The sequence below is a fragment of the Oxyura jamaicensis genome, chromosome 2, assembly GCF_011077185.1.
Source record: "Oxyura jamaicensis isolate SHBP4307 breed ruddy duck chromosome 2, BPBGC_Ojam_1.0, whole genome shotgun sequence".
Lineage (NCBI taxonomy): Eukaryota > Metazoa > Chordata > Aves > Anseriformes > Anatidae > Oxyura > Oxyura jamaicensis.
This window is the reverse complement of record NC_048894.1, coordinates 81735501-81755887: the sequence shown is the minus strand read 5'-3', so window position 1 is coordinate 81755887 and position 20387 is coordinate 81735501. Positions and strand designations below refer to the sequence as shown.

General features: G+C 38.1%; 1 protein-coding gene across 2 annotated transcripts in view; it reads left to right on the top strand.

Annotated features, from left to right (window-relative positions):
- Window positions 1–20387, top strand: part of TRIO (trio Rho guanine nucleotide exchange factor) — a 254322-nt gene that overhangs the window by 204604 nt on the left and 29331 nt on the right. For both annotated transcript variants that reach the window (XM_035318490.1, XM_035318491.1), the window contains exons 35-36: window positions 15354–15646; window positions 16826–16996. In XM_035318490.1, coding sequence (XP_035174381.1) covers window positions 15354–15646; window positions 16826–16996 — 464 coding nt within the window. The remainder of the gene's footprint in view (window positions 1–15353; window positions 15647–16825; window positions 16997–20387) is intronic.

Sequence of the window (20387 nt, the reverse complement as noted above, 5' to 3'; positions counted from 1 at the left end):
CAAGTCTTGCATACCTGTTGCTGCATGCTGTGAGCTTATATGTAAAATAAGCAGCAGAAGGCCAGACATGTCATTTGTTAGTAGCAAAATTGTTTTTACGGGTGGACCGAAAGGACAGAGAGGAGGATGGCAGGAGGATAACAAACAGGGAATCAAGGATGTAATGGAAAGTAGAGCCGCATGTAAGTCTCGTTAGCTCCTGAAAGACAACAGGGCATCGGAGTACCAGCCAAAGGGAGTTAATGTTAGCAGGCTATCAGCTCTGATCCTGGCAATAGAGCTCTGATCTCAGAAAGCAGCTCCGTAGCCCCCGGTGCTGTGTAATCCCTTTCTAAAACAACAGTTATTGCAGATGTAAACAAGTACAGAGTATCTTGGAAGTGGGGGATGAAAGGAGTCAATTGCAAATAGTAATTGATAGGCAGAATGCTTTGCAGCAAACTGTTCAACAGCAATAGCTTACCCAGAGCTGTGTCTGCCTTCTCAGCTGGAAGTCTGTTAATGGCATGGCAAGAGTCTTTTTCTCTTTAATGTTGCTTTGTGTTTTCCTGTCTTCACTCTTTTGCTTCATTTTTGAACTCTCGTTGCTGCAGTGGTTACTCAGGCTTAGATCTATCTATTTTTTAATTCCAAAGTATTTTTGGAAAACCTGCTTTGTAAAATGCTGGGTGTAGTCAATCCCAATAATGCTTTCCATTTTTATATAAATTAAGATCATAGACACGTACAAAGTCTTGTTGGACAAGCATACGTGATTTCACAAGCATTTTTCATTGTTCCCTCTCTGTTTCTTAAAAACAGATGTCCGTGTATACAAACCATGTTGTAAAAAAGCTCAATAGCCTTTCATAATAGGCAAACAAACATACTTGCATGCCCCAATATAACCGTATGCTATTACTTGAACTGGAATGAGTAAAATTACAATTTTGGTATTTCTGGCCACTACAAACTTAAAACTGATAATTTGGTCTTAGACTGAATATTCACAGTGTACTCTGCTGCATTATTTTATTGATAGAAAGCTTCAGTTGAGTCTCTGACTTTTCAAATTCCTAAAAAAAATCTTTAAGTATGTTCACTTTATTTTTCATTAGCATGTTGATGCACGTAGTGCAATTGATAGCTATGTTCTCCTGTTTAATTGAAGGATCCAAGTTTTTTTCCCACTTTTTCCTGAAGTCTGAGGAGGAGAAAATGCAATCAGATTGAGGGAGAAAGAAAATAAGGCCTTAAGTAATGAACTGGCAAGAAACTACTGAAATTAATAAATACATATTGTATTTTTGCCTTTATCTGACATGAGTTGGAGAAAGTAGTGGTGATGTTGGGAGGAAACCAATTCTCATGGTAATTCCACCCATTCCCATAACTTAAAAATGCTCCGCATTTGAGACAAGTGTGGATAAATATCGAAGTTGTTTATGGTTATCTGGCTGGAGAGAGAGTTGAGTAGTTTGTCTGGAACTGGATATTAGAAATCATAACATCTTTTTTCAGTTACCTTATGAGCTAGAGGAAACAATAGCATGTATGTATTTCAGTCCCTAAGTGGGTCACATGAGTCTATATTTCACTTGGGAAATTTGAGAGGCAAATCTCATGGATGAAGTCCAGGGAATAAATCTACAGAACCAAAATTTATCCTGAAGTTATTAACCATCTGGGGGCCAGTTTGGAGGAGGAAAGGTGGTCGTAGGAGTACAGAGAGTTCTCATTTGGCTTTGAAGAAATATATTTATTAGGCTTACAATAGATGGTTTGAAATAATGTATATGAATCAAACTAGCTTTTTTTTTTTTCCTTTCATAACATTTTATGGTATATCAAGCCTCAGAAATCATTCATCCATAAAACAGGATGCTTTTACTATAGAGTAATTGTTAGCAAACTGTGTCCAAGAGAGGATAAGAGGTCTCTGAGGACTAGACTCAGAGGATGCAGTGGGAGAGTCCAGTATTACTAATGGGTTGGTGTAATTCTTGGCGTACATCCACCTCTACACTTTGAAAATCTATTCTTTTAGAATACAGATGGAAGCTGTTAAGTATGTGCTGTGTTTGCTTTTCCATCTCCACCAAAAGAGCATGCACCAAGAATCCTCCTGAAACTGAGCTCATGTGTCAGCTGTGTAGTTCAGTATGCAAAGGTGCTGCTTCTTGACCTGTATGTCCTTCCTCGCTGTTCTTGCAAAAGGGCTTTTTTGAATTCTCAGCCTTCAAGACTTAGAAGAGGGTTATCGTATGCTGTTTCTTGGTTAGTAAAAACTGAAGTACGTCAGATACGCCAGCTTACTTACACTGTGCTTGCACAAGTGATCCAGCTGCTTCCCTTGTGTCAATACGAGCAAGCACGCAGGCAGCCAGACCAGGGAGTTGATCTAGCAGAAAACATTGTACCACTCCCTTGCTACCCTCAACACCCCTCCCTTTGTCCCCCTAAAATGAAGTCAGATGTAGGAGCTTACGCAGGAAGACTGATGTCCTTTCACAGCTGTCATCTTTACTTGTGAACTTGAAGATTTCAGGCTTGGGTTTCTTGCTCTGAATGAGGTCGTAAGATCCCCAGGTACCCACGTTTTCATCTGAGCTACTCCAAAGTTTTGTCCCCTATGGTTTGGATGTATCTCTTTGGTCAAACTTGCCATGATTTGATTAATGTAACTTTCACGTGTATTACTTGCTTTATGAAATCGGCTGAGACTGAACAGCAGTGTGGATGGAGTTAGCCCCAAGCAGCCTTCTCTGCCTCTGATCTGTGGGAGTCTGTTCCCACTACTGCAGTATTTTATGGTCTGACCTCTTAAAAGTACAGCATGGAAATGTAGTAACTTAAATTGGTCTGTTACTACCAACTCCTTGTCAAGCCGGCTACTCAGCTCTTAGTTTAAAAGATTTTTGAAAGATGTAAAGGAAAATGTGTAGTATTCTGAAGGAGATGTTGTTAGGTTTGTCTTGCAAACTTTATGTAATGAGGATTTGTAACTCCATTTCTGTAATAAGAAAAAAAATATATTTAAGCATTTTGGGGTTTTGCTAAGATGACTGTATTCCAATTTATCATTAATGAAGAATATTCAAAATCAGAAGTAGGAAAGAACTTCTAGATTTGACTTCAAAAAAGTGATGGGAAAAAAGCGTACTCAATACCAAGAAGGCTTCCCAAATGCAGACACAGACCCCAGAATGAATATTGATACATATTGAGAAGAAGGGTGGAGTTTGATTCCATACAGGAAAATTGCAGCTGCCTCTTCACCTCCTTGTCAAATCTGTTTTTTCTCTGAGAGTACCTGTAACAAAGCCTTTGGTGCTGATGTTTTTGGTATCATGGTCAGAAGTCTGTATCTGAGTGGATAGGCTTAACCTAAGCAAAGCAGAAATGCCTCGTCTCACATTTCAACTCGTCTTTTCCTTTATTGCAGCTCTATTTTAAATGAATTACTTCAGTGAAGCAGCAGGATAAGAATAAGCTATCACCTTACGTAATGAAAGTTCCCTCAAGGTGCTCGTTGCTAGACTAGTAACGAACAAAATGTTCATAATCTCCCTTTGAATGTGTCTGCAAGCAGCTGTAAATATCCATTGAATTTGCCCAACAAGGCTTGCTCTGACTCATTCCTTTAATGGAGGTGATGAGAACAGAATTTAGGTAGTATAAGTATACCGCGTCCTGCTTTGAAAAGACCACGTTAATAATGTAACAATTCCCTGTAAGGACTGGTTTTCTTCAGAGAATAGGAAAGTACGTTTATTAGACCACATTTTTTTTCCTTGTTTTTGAACATGGGATCGGGTACCTCCAGTCCATTTCTGTGAATGAGTTTAAAAAAAAAAACAAAAAACTTTTTGATGAGGTAGTTTGCTCTAAGAAGAGAGCTTCATAGAGGTCAGCTGCTGAGATGCATTGTATGAAAAGCAGAAAAGAAGGGAAGCTGATTACATTCCTTGTTTGCGTTCAAATAATCCATGTTTCCCCTAAATTTAGGCTTACGGTTGAGTCTATAACTTTAAAATGTGATTAACAATTATTTTTTGTTGTGTAGAAGTTACTATTGACACTGGTCTCTTCCCCCCCGCCCTTTCTAGCTAACTAAAACAAATAATAATAATAATAAAAAAAGTCTACTTGATTGCCTTTCAAATGAAGTGTTTTTGCTTCTTTTATTTGCCCTTTTTTTTTTCCTTTTGATTCTTACGTGCAAAGCAGTTTTGGACAGCTCTACCATGATGCTATCACATTCTCCTGTGGCCACTTAGGTAGTACTGGATGGGTGGGAGCTGGGGAATGATTCTAGGAACTGAGATTTAGATGACTGAGAGTTCGTGACATCAACTTTCTTCTGAGCCTGTATTGGGAATAATTGTGAAGGAAATAAAAACAGCAGTTGCATGGCAAAAAGTAGCTTTTTTGTGTGTGCAATATGGGCTTTTATCATGCCAAAGAAAACTCAGCAGTGCATATGTTCTTTCTGAAGAGACTGTAATCAAATTAATAACGTGGCAATGATGGATTCTGTTTTTAGTATTCGGTGTAGTCTGGGTTTCATACATTTTAATTGCACTTCGAGATAAAATGTCACATCTTTTGCTTATTTATAGGTTGCTTGTTCTGAAATACATTTATACCAGAGTTATCTTTCCCCTTCTAACTCATTCAGCTTCTTTTTTTCCAAGATAGATGAAGTTGTAGAGGAGCATCTTCCCCCTTTCCTAATCTCTTACCATGCTTCACCCTGAAAAGGCATATATGTAGAAATCCGCAGTTATGATTTTAATAGCTATCTGCTAGTCAACCTTGATGGCGAGTCTGTTTAAAAAAATATTTCCTGCGTGGCTAACCTTTATTAAAATCATGTGTGCTCTTGCTGCTTTGCTCAGGTTACATTTCCATCTGTAGATAAAAAGTCTAAAACCAGTTTGGTTTCCAATCACTGTCATCTAAGTCTGCTCTTGATAATGGCGTTACTGAGCAGGGATTGAGCCCGGAGGAAGTTGTCTGTCAGCACCTACAGCCATCTAGCTGAGCAGTGTAGAGACTGATAGTAGTGGCATGGCTGTATGTGTGCTCATGAATACTCGAGGTAGTCTGTGCACTAAAAAGGTTAAGGTTACAACACAAAACATTGTTAGTAAAATTAGTTTATATCTATATTAAGTGAATTGGATAAGGAAACATCTTTTCTATACATTAATTTTGGAGCACAATTTTTGTCATGATTTTAGCAATTCTCTCTTTCCTCCCAATTCACTTAATTACCTTCTTAATTTATTTTTTGAGCTACAACAGCAAAGTATTTAGAAAGAGAAAATGACCACAGTTATTGTAACAGCCCCAAAGCTAAATGATATGAGTATATTATTATTAAGCTTATGGCAGAGTTCCTAACTTGAGATTGATGTGTTTGCACAGCTGTTGCTAAAGCTGTGGCTCCAAACAATCGCTGGTTGTTCTAATGAACTCTTCTGCTTTGAATCAAGAGGATGGAGAAAAAAAAAAAAAAAAAAAAAAAGACTGTTAAAATCACTGTTGGATTAGTATGTGTATTTATGTTAACATGTAACTGCAATAGGTGAAGAGAAGAGGAAATAAGTATTTTTTTAGTCTGAGTGTTCTAATAACTTTTTTTTTAAAGAAATAAAATTATATAAAGTAATTATTTCTTTTCTGTTACTTGTTCTTCTAAGTTAATGTTACCACCGTGTACTGTCTTTTTATTTACATTTATGGGCTTTATTAATAGCCTTGAACATCTGATCATAAATTATTATCAATATCTATGCTTTGTGATTCAAAGTGTCTGTTTATTGACTCTTACCATATATTTTCACGATTTTAATAGGGAATTGTTGGAGATTTTCTCATGTGTTGGAATTTTTTAAGGCATTGGTGGGGGGTAGAGAATAAAATACATCTGCTTTCATCTTTCCCTGGAGTCTACTCCTTTGTAAATATCTGGCAGAGGTATACTTGCTCTGTTTTTTTTTCAATCTTCTGGACAAAAGGAGGAGGAAAAAAAAAAAAAAAAAAGATGTTGGTGTAGCAGCATTTCATGCTGATTTTACATATGATAGTTTTTTGTCTTCATAATTGTGAAGTTTGTTTTTTATTGCTTTTGCTAGGGTAATGGAAGCTAATTTCCTTCCTACCTGTATGTATCTTCTCAATTTCAAAATTGCACCAATAGAGCTGTGCATCCCCTACATCCTTCTGAGATCAGATTTGCTTGAACTCACTTGCAGTAATATAGTTAATAAGCAGCCTTTTTGAGTGAAGATATTCTAAAATCTGAATAGGATAAATTCCTTCTGTTTGGATGCATTGCATTGTTGATCTTTTGCACAGGGAAGTATGGCATGTGCTGCTTTAAATACTGTCTGAGATTGTGGTTCTTCCTAATGAGCTTCCCAATTCCTGCAGGCGTGCTTCCTTTCTTCTCCTCCCCCATATCTTTCTCTGATTTTCAGTAGAGCTGAAGACTTGATAAATGAATCTTTTTTGTTGTTTGTTTTTCCTTTTGGTTGTCTTTTTATCTGCACTGATAGGGCGTTTTTCATATCTGTTCATATCTTCCTCTTCTGGACTGTTGCACGTGGCATATCCGACAAGTTGCTGTGCTGCTTCATGACTATTTTGAGGAGTGGCATTTATTTTGATCCATTTCAGATGGCAACATTACTTTGCAACAACAATTAAAGGAGCAGATTATAAAACACTGCAGCTCAGTAACAGATGAGTAAAACTGGATTGTGCAGCTTCCCTGATTAAAAACGGAAACTGCTTGTCACAGATCTTGTGTAAATAGTGGCTTCCATTTGTAGTAAGTGACACACAGCTCTCCACCAAGAGCAGAGCCACATCTTTGCTGCTAACATCGCGCGGCATGGCTCTTCAAAAGTAGGTTGCACTCAGCATGCATGAGACAAATGGCTTGTCAACAGGCAGCAAAACTTTCTGCCTAGTGTCTTAAGCGCCAGCACTGCCTATGAGGCCCAGTCCCAGAGCTTCTGCCTTCACTCTTTTCCTTCTTTGGCTCAGAGCTTGATTCTCCCCACCAGCTAGCTGCTTGATTTTGTCAAAGGCTGAGAGCGCTCTGAGCAGCTCTGAGCAGTGGGAAGGGAAGGAAGCTGATGCTGCCAGCTCCCACTGCTCCGGGAGCTGTGCTGTGCCCTCTGCCAGCTTCTTGTGCTGGCATCTGAAACTAATAAGCAGTGACAGGAGCAGGGGCAAGCTAGAGGCGAGGGCTGTGTGTGGCTCTGCTCTGCTCCAGGCTGAGGGCCTTGGGCCTGCACCATGGCAGCTGCTGGCGTTCACCGCTCCTGTGGCACCCGGTCTGCTGGAGGAAGAAGCGGACGGGCCATGCCTTCATCCGATCTTCTGATTTGGTCATCTTAAAGTAGCTGGAGAATGCTCACGCCAAGGCATCTGGGTGGGAAAAAAGCATGTAAAGAAGACCTCTTAAAATGTGTATGTCTCTGACATAGAAAATAAGTATTTCTCTTACTTCATTCCTCTGTTTGCACTGGAGAACTTTCACAACTAGTTAATGGAAAGAGGGTGGTACCCTAATATTCCTAATTACATGGTTTGTGTCAGTCCCTCTGAAGGAGTTCAGTGTTTGTGTGTAACTATTAAATCTATCAGTGAAAATCTTCCCTGTTGTAGCTCTGCAGAGAAAGTACGTCAAGTGATGTAAAATGATGTCATCTGTAGGAGGCACTAGCGAGGTGCCAGGGATAGGTAATTAACTGATGTCCCAAAGAAACCCACTGGAGATTGTGCATGAAAAGAAGAGAACTTTGTCTGAAAGTTTGAGCATGGGCTTCTGTTTATCAGCTCTTGCGTAGAAGCAGGCAAGCCCTGTGCAATTAAGGATTAGTAGAAGTACACCCCCCATCTAGGGGAAGACAAATAATTTAGTATAATTAATTATATGATCACTTTGATCTGTAGAAATATGGTAGAGGATAGCTTGCTGGCTGCACTTAACAGACTTTGTTGGACTGGCATAGAATGAGAACTCGACTGACAAACTGACAACCGACATAAATCTGTCATTGATCTGTCCTGTCAGGCACATGGATGTAGTTGTCTTTAAGGTTAAGCTGAAAGAGTTGAGTCTAGATCAAGACATTGATCATTAAAATATAAGTTGCATACAGGGAAGCTGATTAATCTATTAAAAGCTTGTGGTTTTCACAAACTGTGAAACTAAACTTCAGCAGTATAAGTAACTTCTAGTGCTTCCTACTTGTTAACAAAAAAAATATTTCTTTCCAAAAGTAGTATTGAATAACAGCTTGTTGCAAAGACTGAAAGCCACAAAATCCACTCTCCCCTTCTGAAGCACTACCTTGCAGTTGCAGTGATACACAAGATTTAGGTGTTGCTTTTCATTTGTTTGTTTTTATCCATGCGGTCTTAATTCCAGGGAGTACAAACAGAACTATTCTGTTCACCTGAGAAAGTGTTTTTTTGGCATAGTATTATCCCTTCTTCCTGCTGAAGAAAAAAAAAAAAAAAAAAAGTGTGGATGCAAAACCATCCAGCAGTTGTAATAGGAGGATTTTTTTCAGTATTGATGTTTAGCTCACAGCTAACAGTGGTGTGTATGAAATTGTTAGACATTTTAAAACCTTAATTTCTGAACAGGGTAGAAAGGAAGGTAGGAAAGGATATTTGGAAAAAAAAAGAAAAGAATATGAGATGACAGAACAGTAATAACATAAGCAGTGTATTAAACCCTTCAGGCATGTGCCACTGATTTTCTGTCTCAAATGCACAATATATCCCTTTTGCACTTACTCAGATATTTTCTTTATTCCTTCCTCTAATGATATCTCAGATATGTTTGTTGGATGACTCTTCTCAATTTCAGATAGACCCTTGGAAGTTAAGCTGACAGTGTCTGTCTCCACCTCTCTCTTGAGGTTTTCTGTGTGTTTCTTTTAAAATTGTAGGCATGCTTGTGGGGCAGCTTAGGATCTCATTAAAAGAAGTTGACTAGTATCTAGCCTCAAGCCTAGAATTCCAGTCTATCTGATATTAACACAATCATCTTTTGATAACTTGAAAGGTTTAATTATTGAATATATTTAAATCTAAATGGTCTGGGCATGTATGTGCGTCAGTCACAATTAATATAGACAAATCATTAATCTGGGAAGATATACTAAAGAATTGGGCTATCTTCATCTCGCCACACACACTGAAAATATTAGAAAATATATTTCAGCATAGAGCATAATTTGAAATAAAACACTGAAAAGATTTGGTGACCAGACGCTCATAGGCAGTGTGTTAATTCCGCTTATTCATTCTGATTTGTATCTGGATTTTTGTACTATTTTTTTGCATTCTATGAAAATTATTGACAGTTAGTGAAAATTATCTTTGTATCATAAGTGAAATTAGTGCTCCCTGAAGAGCATGGGGGAAATTCCACATTTGCAAGCTTAATAAGGCTAAAACTGCATTGTCTTTAAATGGTAACTGCTTTTATGGTGGTTTGTTAAAGCTGAAACACATCTAATGTATTTTGATATATGTTACAGTATTGGTTTACACAACCTGTGTAGTAAGGGTCCAAGGAGGATATCCAGCAGGAGAGAACTAAAATTCCTGACGTGCATGGAACTCTGAATGGTCTTGCACGTGGCACCTTGACTACCTCTTACTGCAAAAGAAATTCCCAGGCAGAAAATCCACAAGTAAATTAAGCTTCTTGTTCTTTCTCTTTTTTCAAGCCTTCCCCATCTCATCTAGTAACAAATGATGACTGTATGATTGGGGCTTTATGGGCTTTTGTCATTAGGTAACTTCCTCTGAAGCAAAAAAATGAATTGGCTCAAAATGGATTGACTTGGCTCAAAATGGAACGTGCTTGTTTGTAGGTAGATATGGGCTTGGAGATTGTTGCTTCCAATTGCTCCCAACTTACATATTAAACTCTTTTATATTTTTTTTGAACCAACAAGCAGCTCTCATCCCCAAATATTTGTAATGTACCTACATCACAATTTACAGATAGCGGACTAGTTGCCCTGTGTGACAGCCTGCTTTTGTGGGTTCTTCAGTCTGTACAGGCCATGGCAGCAGACAGGACTTGCAGTGGTAGTGTGGCACACCAGGTAGGGGCCTACCAGGCTTGCTTTGCTCCATTTTATTTATTTATTTTTTAAACTCCTTGCCCTATTTCTGTTTCATAGTCCCCAGAGTGGGTGAGGTGTTTGCAGCATTTTGGTTTTGGATGGTGCAAAGCAGGCATCAAGGAGACTCAGTTTGATTCCCTAGGTAAGGAAGTCGGGTTTTTGTAGCCCCTAACTCTCCTTGTAAATACAAAAAGTCTAAAAATGGCAATATGGAAATAGTTAATATGAAGCAGAGTCTTTCAAGTCATCAACTAGCTCAACATGGCTGATTTATTTTTTACAAAAAAAAAAAAAAAAAAGTTTATTAATCGCAGATGTGCATGTTTCCAGTGTTAAGAAAGCTGGGACTAGAACGAAAATTGCCATTTCCCTTTAAGTTTCAAAAATTTGTCTGTTCATTGAAGGTAACTTTATCTTCTGGTTTGAGGGGGGTTACAAGCCACACTGCCTGTCCTTTTTCTTTTACTTAAAAGTATATTTATGGACTCTCAGTGAACTCTCTGACCTTAGCAACAGAGCAACATATGTGATTTTACTTGGCGAGAAATGGAAGTTAAATGCCCTCTGTTCTTATTGTGGTTATGCATTATAAAACAAAGCACATCCCTTAGTTTAGTTTTGTTTTGTTTTTAATAAGCTATTGAATTATAAAGCTGCCTCTACTTGAGTAAATGGTGGTTTTATTAAGTTCGATGGTTTCTACTTGGATTGGTGTTGCTATGTGTGATTGTTATATGTGTTGGGTTTTTTTTGCTCTCCAAGATGGCCATCTGTTGCATTTATCTTTTTCTAAAAGGGAATCTGACACTCACTAGAAAGTTTACTGTACTAGAAACACAGTTGGGGTTTGCATACCCCAAATTTATTCCATCTGTTTTGGTTTAAAAAGTCCATGTTGTTCTTGGTTTTAATTTTTGAATACTCCTTTTTTCCTCTTAGCATGTTTTAGTGATAAAATATTCTTGAGCAACTCTAGAAAAACAATTTGCTATGTAGTCACAAAGGAAACAAAGCCAATTTTAGCATAAACATTCCCAAGCATGGTAATCAATCAAAGTGTGTATCTCTGATTAGATAGATAGATATGGTATATAGTGATGGGCCAGGAGAAAATAAGACACACCCAAATGGCTTTTCTCAGAGTGAAGATTAAAGGTCTTTCATTTTGTGTTCTTGAAAACCTCCTGTATTGGATACTGATATTCCCCAACGTTTGAATCTGACAGTGTGTCCACTTAAATGTATGAACTTGAGCAACCATTTGGTTTTTTTTTCCATGACTGTGCCCAAGTATTGTGACCCTTGGCTAGAAATACTGATCTTCTGAGGAAATGCATAGCACTAAGAATTGCAGAATCTGGACTCCTGTGAGCTTGGATAGGATGGGAAAATGGACAATAAAAGGTCTCCCTGGAAAAACACTGCCGTGTTTTATTTGCACTGAGTATTAACATTGATCTATGAGACTGCGGGGGTGTTTTCTGCACATTGAAGGAGGCCGGGGGGAGGCATCAGGTCTCATCTCTGAAGAGACTAGTGGGTTGGCATTCCATTTGGGTTAATACAGGTGATGTTAAACCTTTTTATTTTTTCAACACTTTTTAAGTAGAATTTGATATTTAAGCTGATGCTTTTATGGCAATGCAGTATTTTTTATTCCTTTTAGGCTTTTTCTTGTCCCCCAGTGCTTTCATAGGCAAAGGGGAGCAGCGCTATCAGTTTGGTGTACTGCTTACGCTCTGTCCACTTTTATGATTCCCTGAAGCCCTAATAATGCTTCAGTAAGTAATTCATATTAAATCTTGGAGAAGAGAAGATGAGAAGCAGTTACATGCTGCATGCCAAATGAAAATTAATGCTGTGTGGGAGGATATGGCTAAAGTATGTGCTGTGAAACATGTCTGGCTGACATTGTTTTGTCTTTTAGATCCTCTCTGCTTGAGTGGAGTGTATGCATTTCTTCCTGCTCTCTTCACTCCTCCTGCCCACAAGCTGTTGGCTGCCTTGAGTTAAGAGTAGGAGTGGTACATCAAAGTGCATTCAGACAAAAATACTACTTTCCCACACTTTCAGGGGCTCTCCATTGTACTGTTTGTTTTTATGAGAAATTCATTATTTCATGTGTTGACTGTCAAAAGGATGGGCAAAAATTTGAGGTTTTAGAAAAAGGTTTTATTAATTGCTGGCCTGTTAGATGCTTAGGGATAGGCGTGTTTATGTAAAACTAAATCTTACGCAATCAGTTACTGCACCACAGTGCTGCCTTTTCCTTAGCAGGGAGTAATTGTAAAGGAAAGAAATGCCAACAGATACAAAAACACAAAACAGTTAGTGCATGGTGAACTTCTGTGTGAAGGCCTAATTGCTTTTTTTAATAAACAAATGAACGTACTCTGTTTCTCTGTTTTATTTGTGGATGGACTTATATGGGCCCTTATTGGGACCTGAAAAATATATACAAATGGAAGAAAATTGGCTGAGTGCTTGTAACATCTTCAAAGTGTAGAAGGCACAAATTCAGTTTGTGCTTTGAGAAACTTATTTACAAGAACCCCACTACTGTTCTCTGCTCTTCTGTGTTCCATTAGCAGGATGGCAGAAAGTTATTGAAGTATCCATCGGCTGATACTTGCCTAGATTTCTGAAATGAGAAATCTGGTAAAAAAATAAAAGATGCATGATACAGGAAAGGTAAAGGTGGATTTGGTGAAAGAGCAGTCTAACTTCTTGCAGAGGTTTACTGGGAGGTTGTTTGGATTCACGTGAAGAGCTTGCAGGTGACTGGGAGTTTTGTTTGGATTTTTTTTTTTTTTAATAAACAGATTAATTAAAAATGAAATCTGTAGTGATATGGGTGCTGATGGCTAGTATGCTTGCTTTTCAAATATACATGCTGATGACCCTTACGCAGTAATTGACAGGCCTTGGAGGGGTCTTCAGACTGCAAGTTGAAAACTGTGGCTATAGGTAATTAATTTCTTCCATATGTTTCCTGCTTCACCAGAAATAAATGTGTAGTAATTCTGTAACACTCATGTCTCTACATCTTGAGAAAAAGGTGACTAACATAATTCTGCATCTGCTTTTTGATGGTACCCATTCTTAAGGCTTTAAACCAGGTTGGGAGGTCTGCTTAGTCTTGTGCAGCACACTTATGGTTCTGGCTAGAGAGAAGTTCTGTAGATGCATCCTGATTCTGGATTTAAAGTGTTAGTAACTAAGTTGCTAAGTTAAAGTGTTAGTAACTAAGTTGCTGGACTGAAAGTATGTTTTATGTAACGTAGTAAGTTTATCTTCTTTATGGAAAAACAGTAAAGCAGTTATTGGTCTGGATGTGTACATTCAGTATAACAGCAGATCTTAGCACCAGAGCTGATGTGTTTTAATAGTCACATGCCTGTTAATGGAGGCAAATTTGGTTTTATTGGAATAAACTGGAATGTTTATAAACAGCCTGATCACAATTTTGGTTTCTAAGGAAATGAATGTATTTTTTTTTTCTCAGTATTTTGCATTTTTTTTAAGATAGTCCTCTTTGAAACACAACTAATAATTATGGAAAAATGCGTTGTCTTATTATATTCACATCCTATGTCTCTTTCACCATCTTAGCTGTGGCTTTCAAGCCAGAATTTGCTCTTAATATTCAATGGAAACAGAGCAGGCTCACATACTGGTGTGTAGATCCAAGTGATCCAAGATTTGTGTGTTTCCAGTGAAGTGTATTGCTCCAACAGTGACCTTATTATCCAACAAAATTCAAACTACCTCTGGTCAGACTGGCAATATGCCTCTTATGGAAAAGCTGCCAGAAGAGGTGACCTGAACATCTGTGTCAAGCTTCGAGAAGGAATGCAAACACTGCGTTTAATTCCCAGCAGAAGAAAAATTCAACAAAACATGATTTATGTCATCTTTATATAAACTAGCTATCTACAAAAGTGCACACACAGGGGAGAAAAAAAAAATCTTGACAACCTTGTTAATATTCTGGTGGTAGGTAATATTCATAGGAGTGGTATTACGAGAATGTGTCTTTCTTTATATAAAAAAATATGCATATATATATGTTTTTAGGGAAAAGAGCAATTGGGGAAAGAAACATTGTGCTGCATGGGAAAAATCAATGTAGTCTCACAATAGCTCACCGAGTGTTTATTGTAAGCATACTCTATGGTCCAAGTGCCTTGGTGGGAAAGTAATACTGACCTCATGCATACAGCTATTGCTATATCCTTTGACTGTAGAACTTTTCAGGCATTGTCATGCTAAGAAATACTGCTTGCTCATCCTGAGACTTGAAGAAATGGGCCTTTAAACATAGTTGTTCTCTACTTAAAAAAAAAAAAAATGGAAAGGAAAGGAAAACTCCAAGAAGATTTAAATAAAATAAACAGATATTTAGCTGTTCTCTTGATTCTTCTTTCCCTGTTTCCCAGGGTAGAAAATAAATATATAATGAAAGTAACTAGAGCATTTGTAATGAAATTTGGGATTTATAAAATTTTGTTTGTCTCACTGAGGTAATTTTTTTTTGCTTTTTGTGTCCACGCTCAAAGCAATATGCATTAAAGGATAAAATAATCATATCATTCCATAAAATTAGGTTATGTATTGAAAAAATAATCTATTAACAAATAAGTATCAGTAGTGCTAATATGAGTTATAATCATTGAGTCAGTCAGAACTACTTAATGTTTGCTTGACTGCTGTAAACAAAGTGCTTATTTGTGGGTGGCCATGTGCAGCATGGACAGTGATAGCTCTAGTGTTATTAAAGGCCAGTTTACTTTAAAATAATTCTCTCTGTTCTTGCATATATCCAATCTGAGTCTATGAGATAGTCCTTAGGGTCCTTAAAACTGCTCTAGAAGCATGTCTTATATTGAGCATACTAAGTTACATCGTCAGTTTTGGGAGGTCAGTGCAGGTTTCTAACAGGGTTTATGCTTGCTATGTAGTTTCAAGTGACGTGAACAGCTGGCAGGAGTAGCCTACTAGTTTTCATATGTGTGATTTGATGGTTAATGCTATGTTACCATCAGTCTTCAATTTGCAGGAGATAATAATGCCTTTTAAATTTTTTTTGAGTCAAACTGATGGAGGGTTTACACAAATGAACTACCGGTCATTTGCCTTGTTTCTCCCTTACAAGTATCTCATCTTTAAAATGCTCTTGTTCTTTTTTTTTTTTTTTTTTAGACTCCCTTTCAGTCTCCAGCAATGATGCCAGTCCTCCTGCTTCAGTAACATCGCTTCAACCCCATATGATTGGAGCACAGAGTTCCCCGGGTCCCAAGCGCCCTGGCAACACTTTGAGAAAATGGCTTACCAGTCCTGTGAGGCGTCTCAGCAGTGGAAAAGCAGATGGGCATGTCAAAAAGCTGGCCCACAAACATAAGAAGAGTAGAGAGGTTCGCAAAAGTGCTGATGCAGGTTCTCAGAAGGACTCTGATGATAGCGCAGCAACCCCACAAGATGAAACTATTGAAGAGGTGAGTGTTGAGGGCAACTGCCCAAGACGTGTTTCTGTGACTCCGCTAGAACTACATGTTTTCTGGTGAAGGTTCTCTACTCAGCTGACGCTCCAGCAGTTGAGCTAAGTGACTTGTGCCATATACTCATTCCTGATGGCTGCTGTTCTCTACATAAGTGCTGTGCCAGGCATACTTTGTGCCCTTCCAATAAAACACTATGCAATTGTTCCCTTTTACCTGACTTGAATCTGACTAGCAATTGTGGTAGTTATGATATAGAAAACTGGTCTCAGATATGCCCAGTTAATTAGTTCTTTTTTTTTTTTTTTTTTTGCTCCTGATGTATTTTGCTGCAAGCTTGGAACACCAGTGAGTTATACAGTGAATATAGGGAAAGAAAAGACTAGTGACTTGGTAGCATGGAGAAGTGGGAGGTGTGGTTTGGGAAAGAATATTGGCGTCTGTCCTTGAATGACAGACTGTACAAAGAGACGCTCTCTGGTGCAGTTGCAGCCTTGTTTTGAGGGCGTCGTTCTGCAGTTCTGTGAGTGAGGGAAAATCTACGACCAGGTTTCCTCTTAAAAGTGAGGAAAGAACAATAACTGTCTATGCTGTCTTCCTTTAAATGTACTTAAATTATCCTGTGAAGTCAGTTGCATTAAAGTTTGGCTAATTTATAGTTCCTTGTGTAGTTGGAAGGACTGTCTTTCAACATGACTGTAAAAAATATACAGGCAGTCTGTTTTTACTACTTTGAAGCTGCATGTTTCACTTAGAAAGGATGATTGACAAAATACTTCTTATACTGTTTTTTTGTAGCCTTCAGACATCTCAATATGAAGGTCAGTACTTCCAATACAGAGTCCTTGAGTTACTAAGATAGAAAAACGTGACTTTAACTTCACAGAACTGAACTTGAAAAGCAAGCATTGCTTTGGTAACACCTTCCTGTAGTAAATTTCAAGCTGATTGTCTGTTTCTCAGTATCTCAATCCATCTGCTTTTGCCGCAGACACTGAAAACATAATCTCCAGCATAGGCTTCTTTTTTTTCCATTGTTGAGGACTTGACCTGTGTGTGTAGGACTTGTTGGGAGACAGGTGAATCTACTGAACTGTCTCAAGACAAGCTTGTGTTTAACAAGCTTCATGCTACTGAGGAGGCAATGGAGCTTGAATGTCTTAATTTTATTTACAGAGAGGTCGGAACGAAGGGCTGAGCAGTGGCACTCTCTCCAAGTCATCCTCTTCAGGCATGCAGAGCTGTGGAGAAGAAGAAGGTGAAGAGGGAGCAGATGCTGTACCACTTCCTCCTCCCATGGCAATTCAGCAACACAGTCTTCTCCAGCCCGATTCGCAGGACGACAAGGTAGGAAGAGGAAGCAGGGAAGGCTTCACCTGTTGAGACTTCTGCCAAAATCTTTCTTCTGTCTCCAAAAGTCTTTGTAGAGTATGTAATGCATCTTTATGTTAGACAAAAACTATCAACACACAACTTGAGACAATATTAAAAGGGTTTCCTGTGGAAAGTGTGTGAATGAACTGTGTATTTTAAATGTGAAAGTGCAAAAATTTTTCTACTGAATCTTTTTATGTAGAAATAAGAAGCTTGATGTTTGTGCAAACCTATCATCTGTTTAACAGATGTCATTTAGTAATTAGAATTTAATAGCTTTATAACCATACCTTTGGTACTCAGGTTAAAATACTATGTGCAAGTAAAGTTTATCTGGAGAAATGAACAGTTATATATTGGAAACCTTTTTAGATCATAGACTGTTCATTAAACCCTATTATTTTGGATAGCCTCATGTTTGGGGAAAAAAAACAATGTACATACCTTAACAGAAAGAGCTGTTGACTTTAAGTTGTTTTTGTATAGCAGCATACTTTTATTATTTTTTATTTTTAAATGTGTGCCTTTACAGCTGTGCCACAAAGTTAATATGCAAGAAGGGGTAATAATCCAGCTGTTGGGCTTTTTTGGTGTGTTTTTTGTTGTTGTTTGGTTTGTTGTTTTTTTTCTTTGTTTTTAACAAACAAAAGCACATTTAAATTGAGGGTTAAAACTTCTGTTTTAGTAGATGAAATTCTGGGACATAGGTAGTAACTGTGTGAAGGAGTTCTTATATGCATATAATCAGTTTTTCTTAAATGTTATTACGTTCATACATTTAGAGGGTTTATTTCAATTTTCAACATAGATTGAATGTCTAGGGGACAATTGTCAAGCCAGGAAATTAAGGTTTTTAGAATAGAAACCGTCTGGACTTGCACAGCAAATATTCACATTACAATTGTCTACCCATTTTGCCATTTAAAATTTTTAACCATCATAATATAGTGTAAACACTCTTGACGAATATTGTGAGTTTATCGTCACTGTTTTGAGTGATGCAGATATTGACAGCTTTGGCTGATATCACTGACCTTTTTTTTTTCCTTTTCTCTGACTGCCTTTCAGTAGGGATCTCAATCATCCCTGAAGCTGTCATTTGTAGGATCAAACTGGCTGGCTTCCATATTCTATGTTTCTTCCATGTTTTCTGAATTGGAATATTATAATATACGAGTTGGGGTGAGGGGAACACTAATATTTTGGGAAACACTCCTGAAAAAAAAAAAAAAAACAGGCAAAAACAGGCATTTTAAAATCTTGCTGACCTTCAGACCTGAGAGAATATTTTAGGGCTAAAAAATAATAATCTCTCTTTGAGGTTAAGGAATAGAATAAAAATAATGTTGGTGAAAATATATTAAAGCTCCTGCTGAGAAGCTGCCATATTTGCATGTCCCTTCAGTGATACAAAAAAAAAAATAAGAAAGCCATATAAAAAATTGTCCAGATAAAAGTGTTTTTTTGCTTATTATTAGTGGTTTTTTTTACACAGCAAGACCAGTTATTTTAAGAGGTATGCTTGTAACTTCATTCTAAAGAAACCTTACAAGTTAGTTAAAATTTGGTACAGTTATATGCTATACCATAACTGTTCAAAATAAAACTGTGTTTCTTCTGAGGCACATTGTTTTGATGAAGTGTCTGCATGGTGGGAAGCAAAGTCCCATCACGTAGCAGCCTTGGAGTTTGTGTGTGCCACCCTGAAGTCCACACACTGAAACATAACAGCAATTTCCAGTACCTAAAGCAAATGCTTTTTAGGTTTACAAAAGTGAGAAGCCAGAGCCAACTTTTACCCAGCAGAACTCAGTTGGCTGTATTGACTGAGTCACTGATTAATAAAAGGCTTACAAACAAATCCCCTGCCATCTGCCTTCTGGGTGGAGTCTTTCACATTCCTGCTATGGTCAGTGGTTTCTTGGGTTGCTCAGCTCCTCTGGATCCTGAGGAATGTCTCCTCCTTTTCATGACCTCAGAGGCTTGGCTTTGGTCTGCACCTCACTGCAAACATTTCTTCCTTTCTGTGGCTCCTGATCTACACTCATGCTGCAAACTCCCAGCTTTTCTGGGCTTGCCCTGCCCTGCCCAGCCTGCTGTGGGCTCCAGCAGCATCTCACACCTGTACATGCTCATTTGCTCCCTCCATCTTTTTTGTTTTCTGGGCAAGGGCTGTTTTCTGCTCCCAGAGCACATACATCATCAGGAAGAAGGTCAACGGACAGACTTCATCTGTGCAGCCCAACAGCACCTTCTTTTTCGTGTAATATAAGATATAACCACATGAACTGGAAACGGAGCAGTTCTGAAGTTTTACCCATGGTCACATTTCATATACTCCCACAGCACAACAAAGAGAAGGGACCTTGACCAGAGTCTGATTACAATGCTGGCAGTGTTTTGTGAGGCTGAGCTCCACATCCAAAGTGAAAAGCTGCATACCAGCACAACTTTGGGGAAAATAATGTTTACAGATATCAGAATCATACAATTGCCTAAAAGACACGCTGTGGACTGCCTTAGTTTTTGATGTGCATGCAAGTATCATCTGCTAGGCCATGCTGGTATGTCTAATATCACTACATAACAACCATTTTCTCCCCTAAGAGCTCACCTGCACAGTATGCGTTCTTCTGTCTGGTAGAATCATTGCACACTTCATGGATTTGCATTTGATGGCAGTTTACAAGTTGTTTGCGTTTAATTTTTGGATAAGCAGTATTAAAGTTTCAAAATCAGTTATACTAATATGAAACTAATTATTTTTGCTTTTTGTTTTCTCTTTGTAAACTCTGACGCAGCATTATGTTGACTTGTGTTCTGTCTCTGCTTTGGCTCAGTTCCCATATCTTTCCATTTAAAGTTGTCTGTTTTTCCTTTGCTTACCCAACCCCTCTATTCCTTTCCGAATAAGGCGAATACAAGGCAAACTACCCCAAATCTGTACATTGCTTTTTGTATTGACTTAAGGAGAGCCTTGTCCCACCCATGCTTGATTTGAGCAGAACCTCCTGTGTTAAGTCATTATACATGCCATTTCTTTCTTCAATTTGTTGGAAACATTTGCAGGACAGCTTACCCTGTGCTATGTGATGTTCACCGTGCTGTTCGTAATATGAAATAAGGTTCATATTGCACCCTGTTTCCACTTTCCAGTTATTTAATGATGAATGTAATGTGCAAACAACTCTGTTTGCAAATTACTGAGACTGAGTTTAATGGCCCTCTCCCAGAATCCTTTACTGTGAACACCTTTTGCCTTCAGTTGTATCTATAAACTGGCATTTTATAGCTTGTGAGGCCAGAGATCTTCTGTACTCTACACATACCATTGGGGAAAATGGATGGCACAAGGAATGGTGAG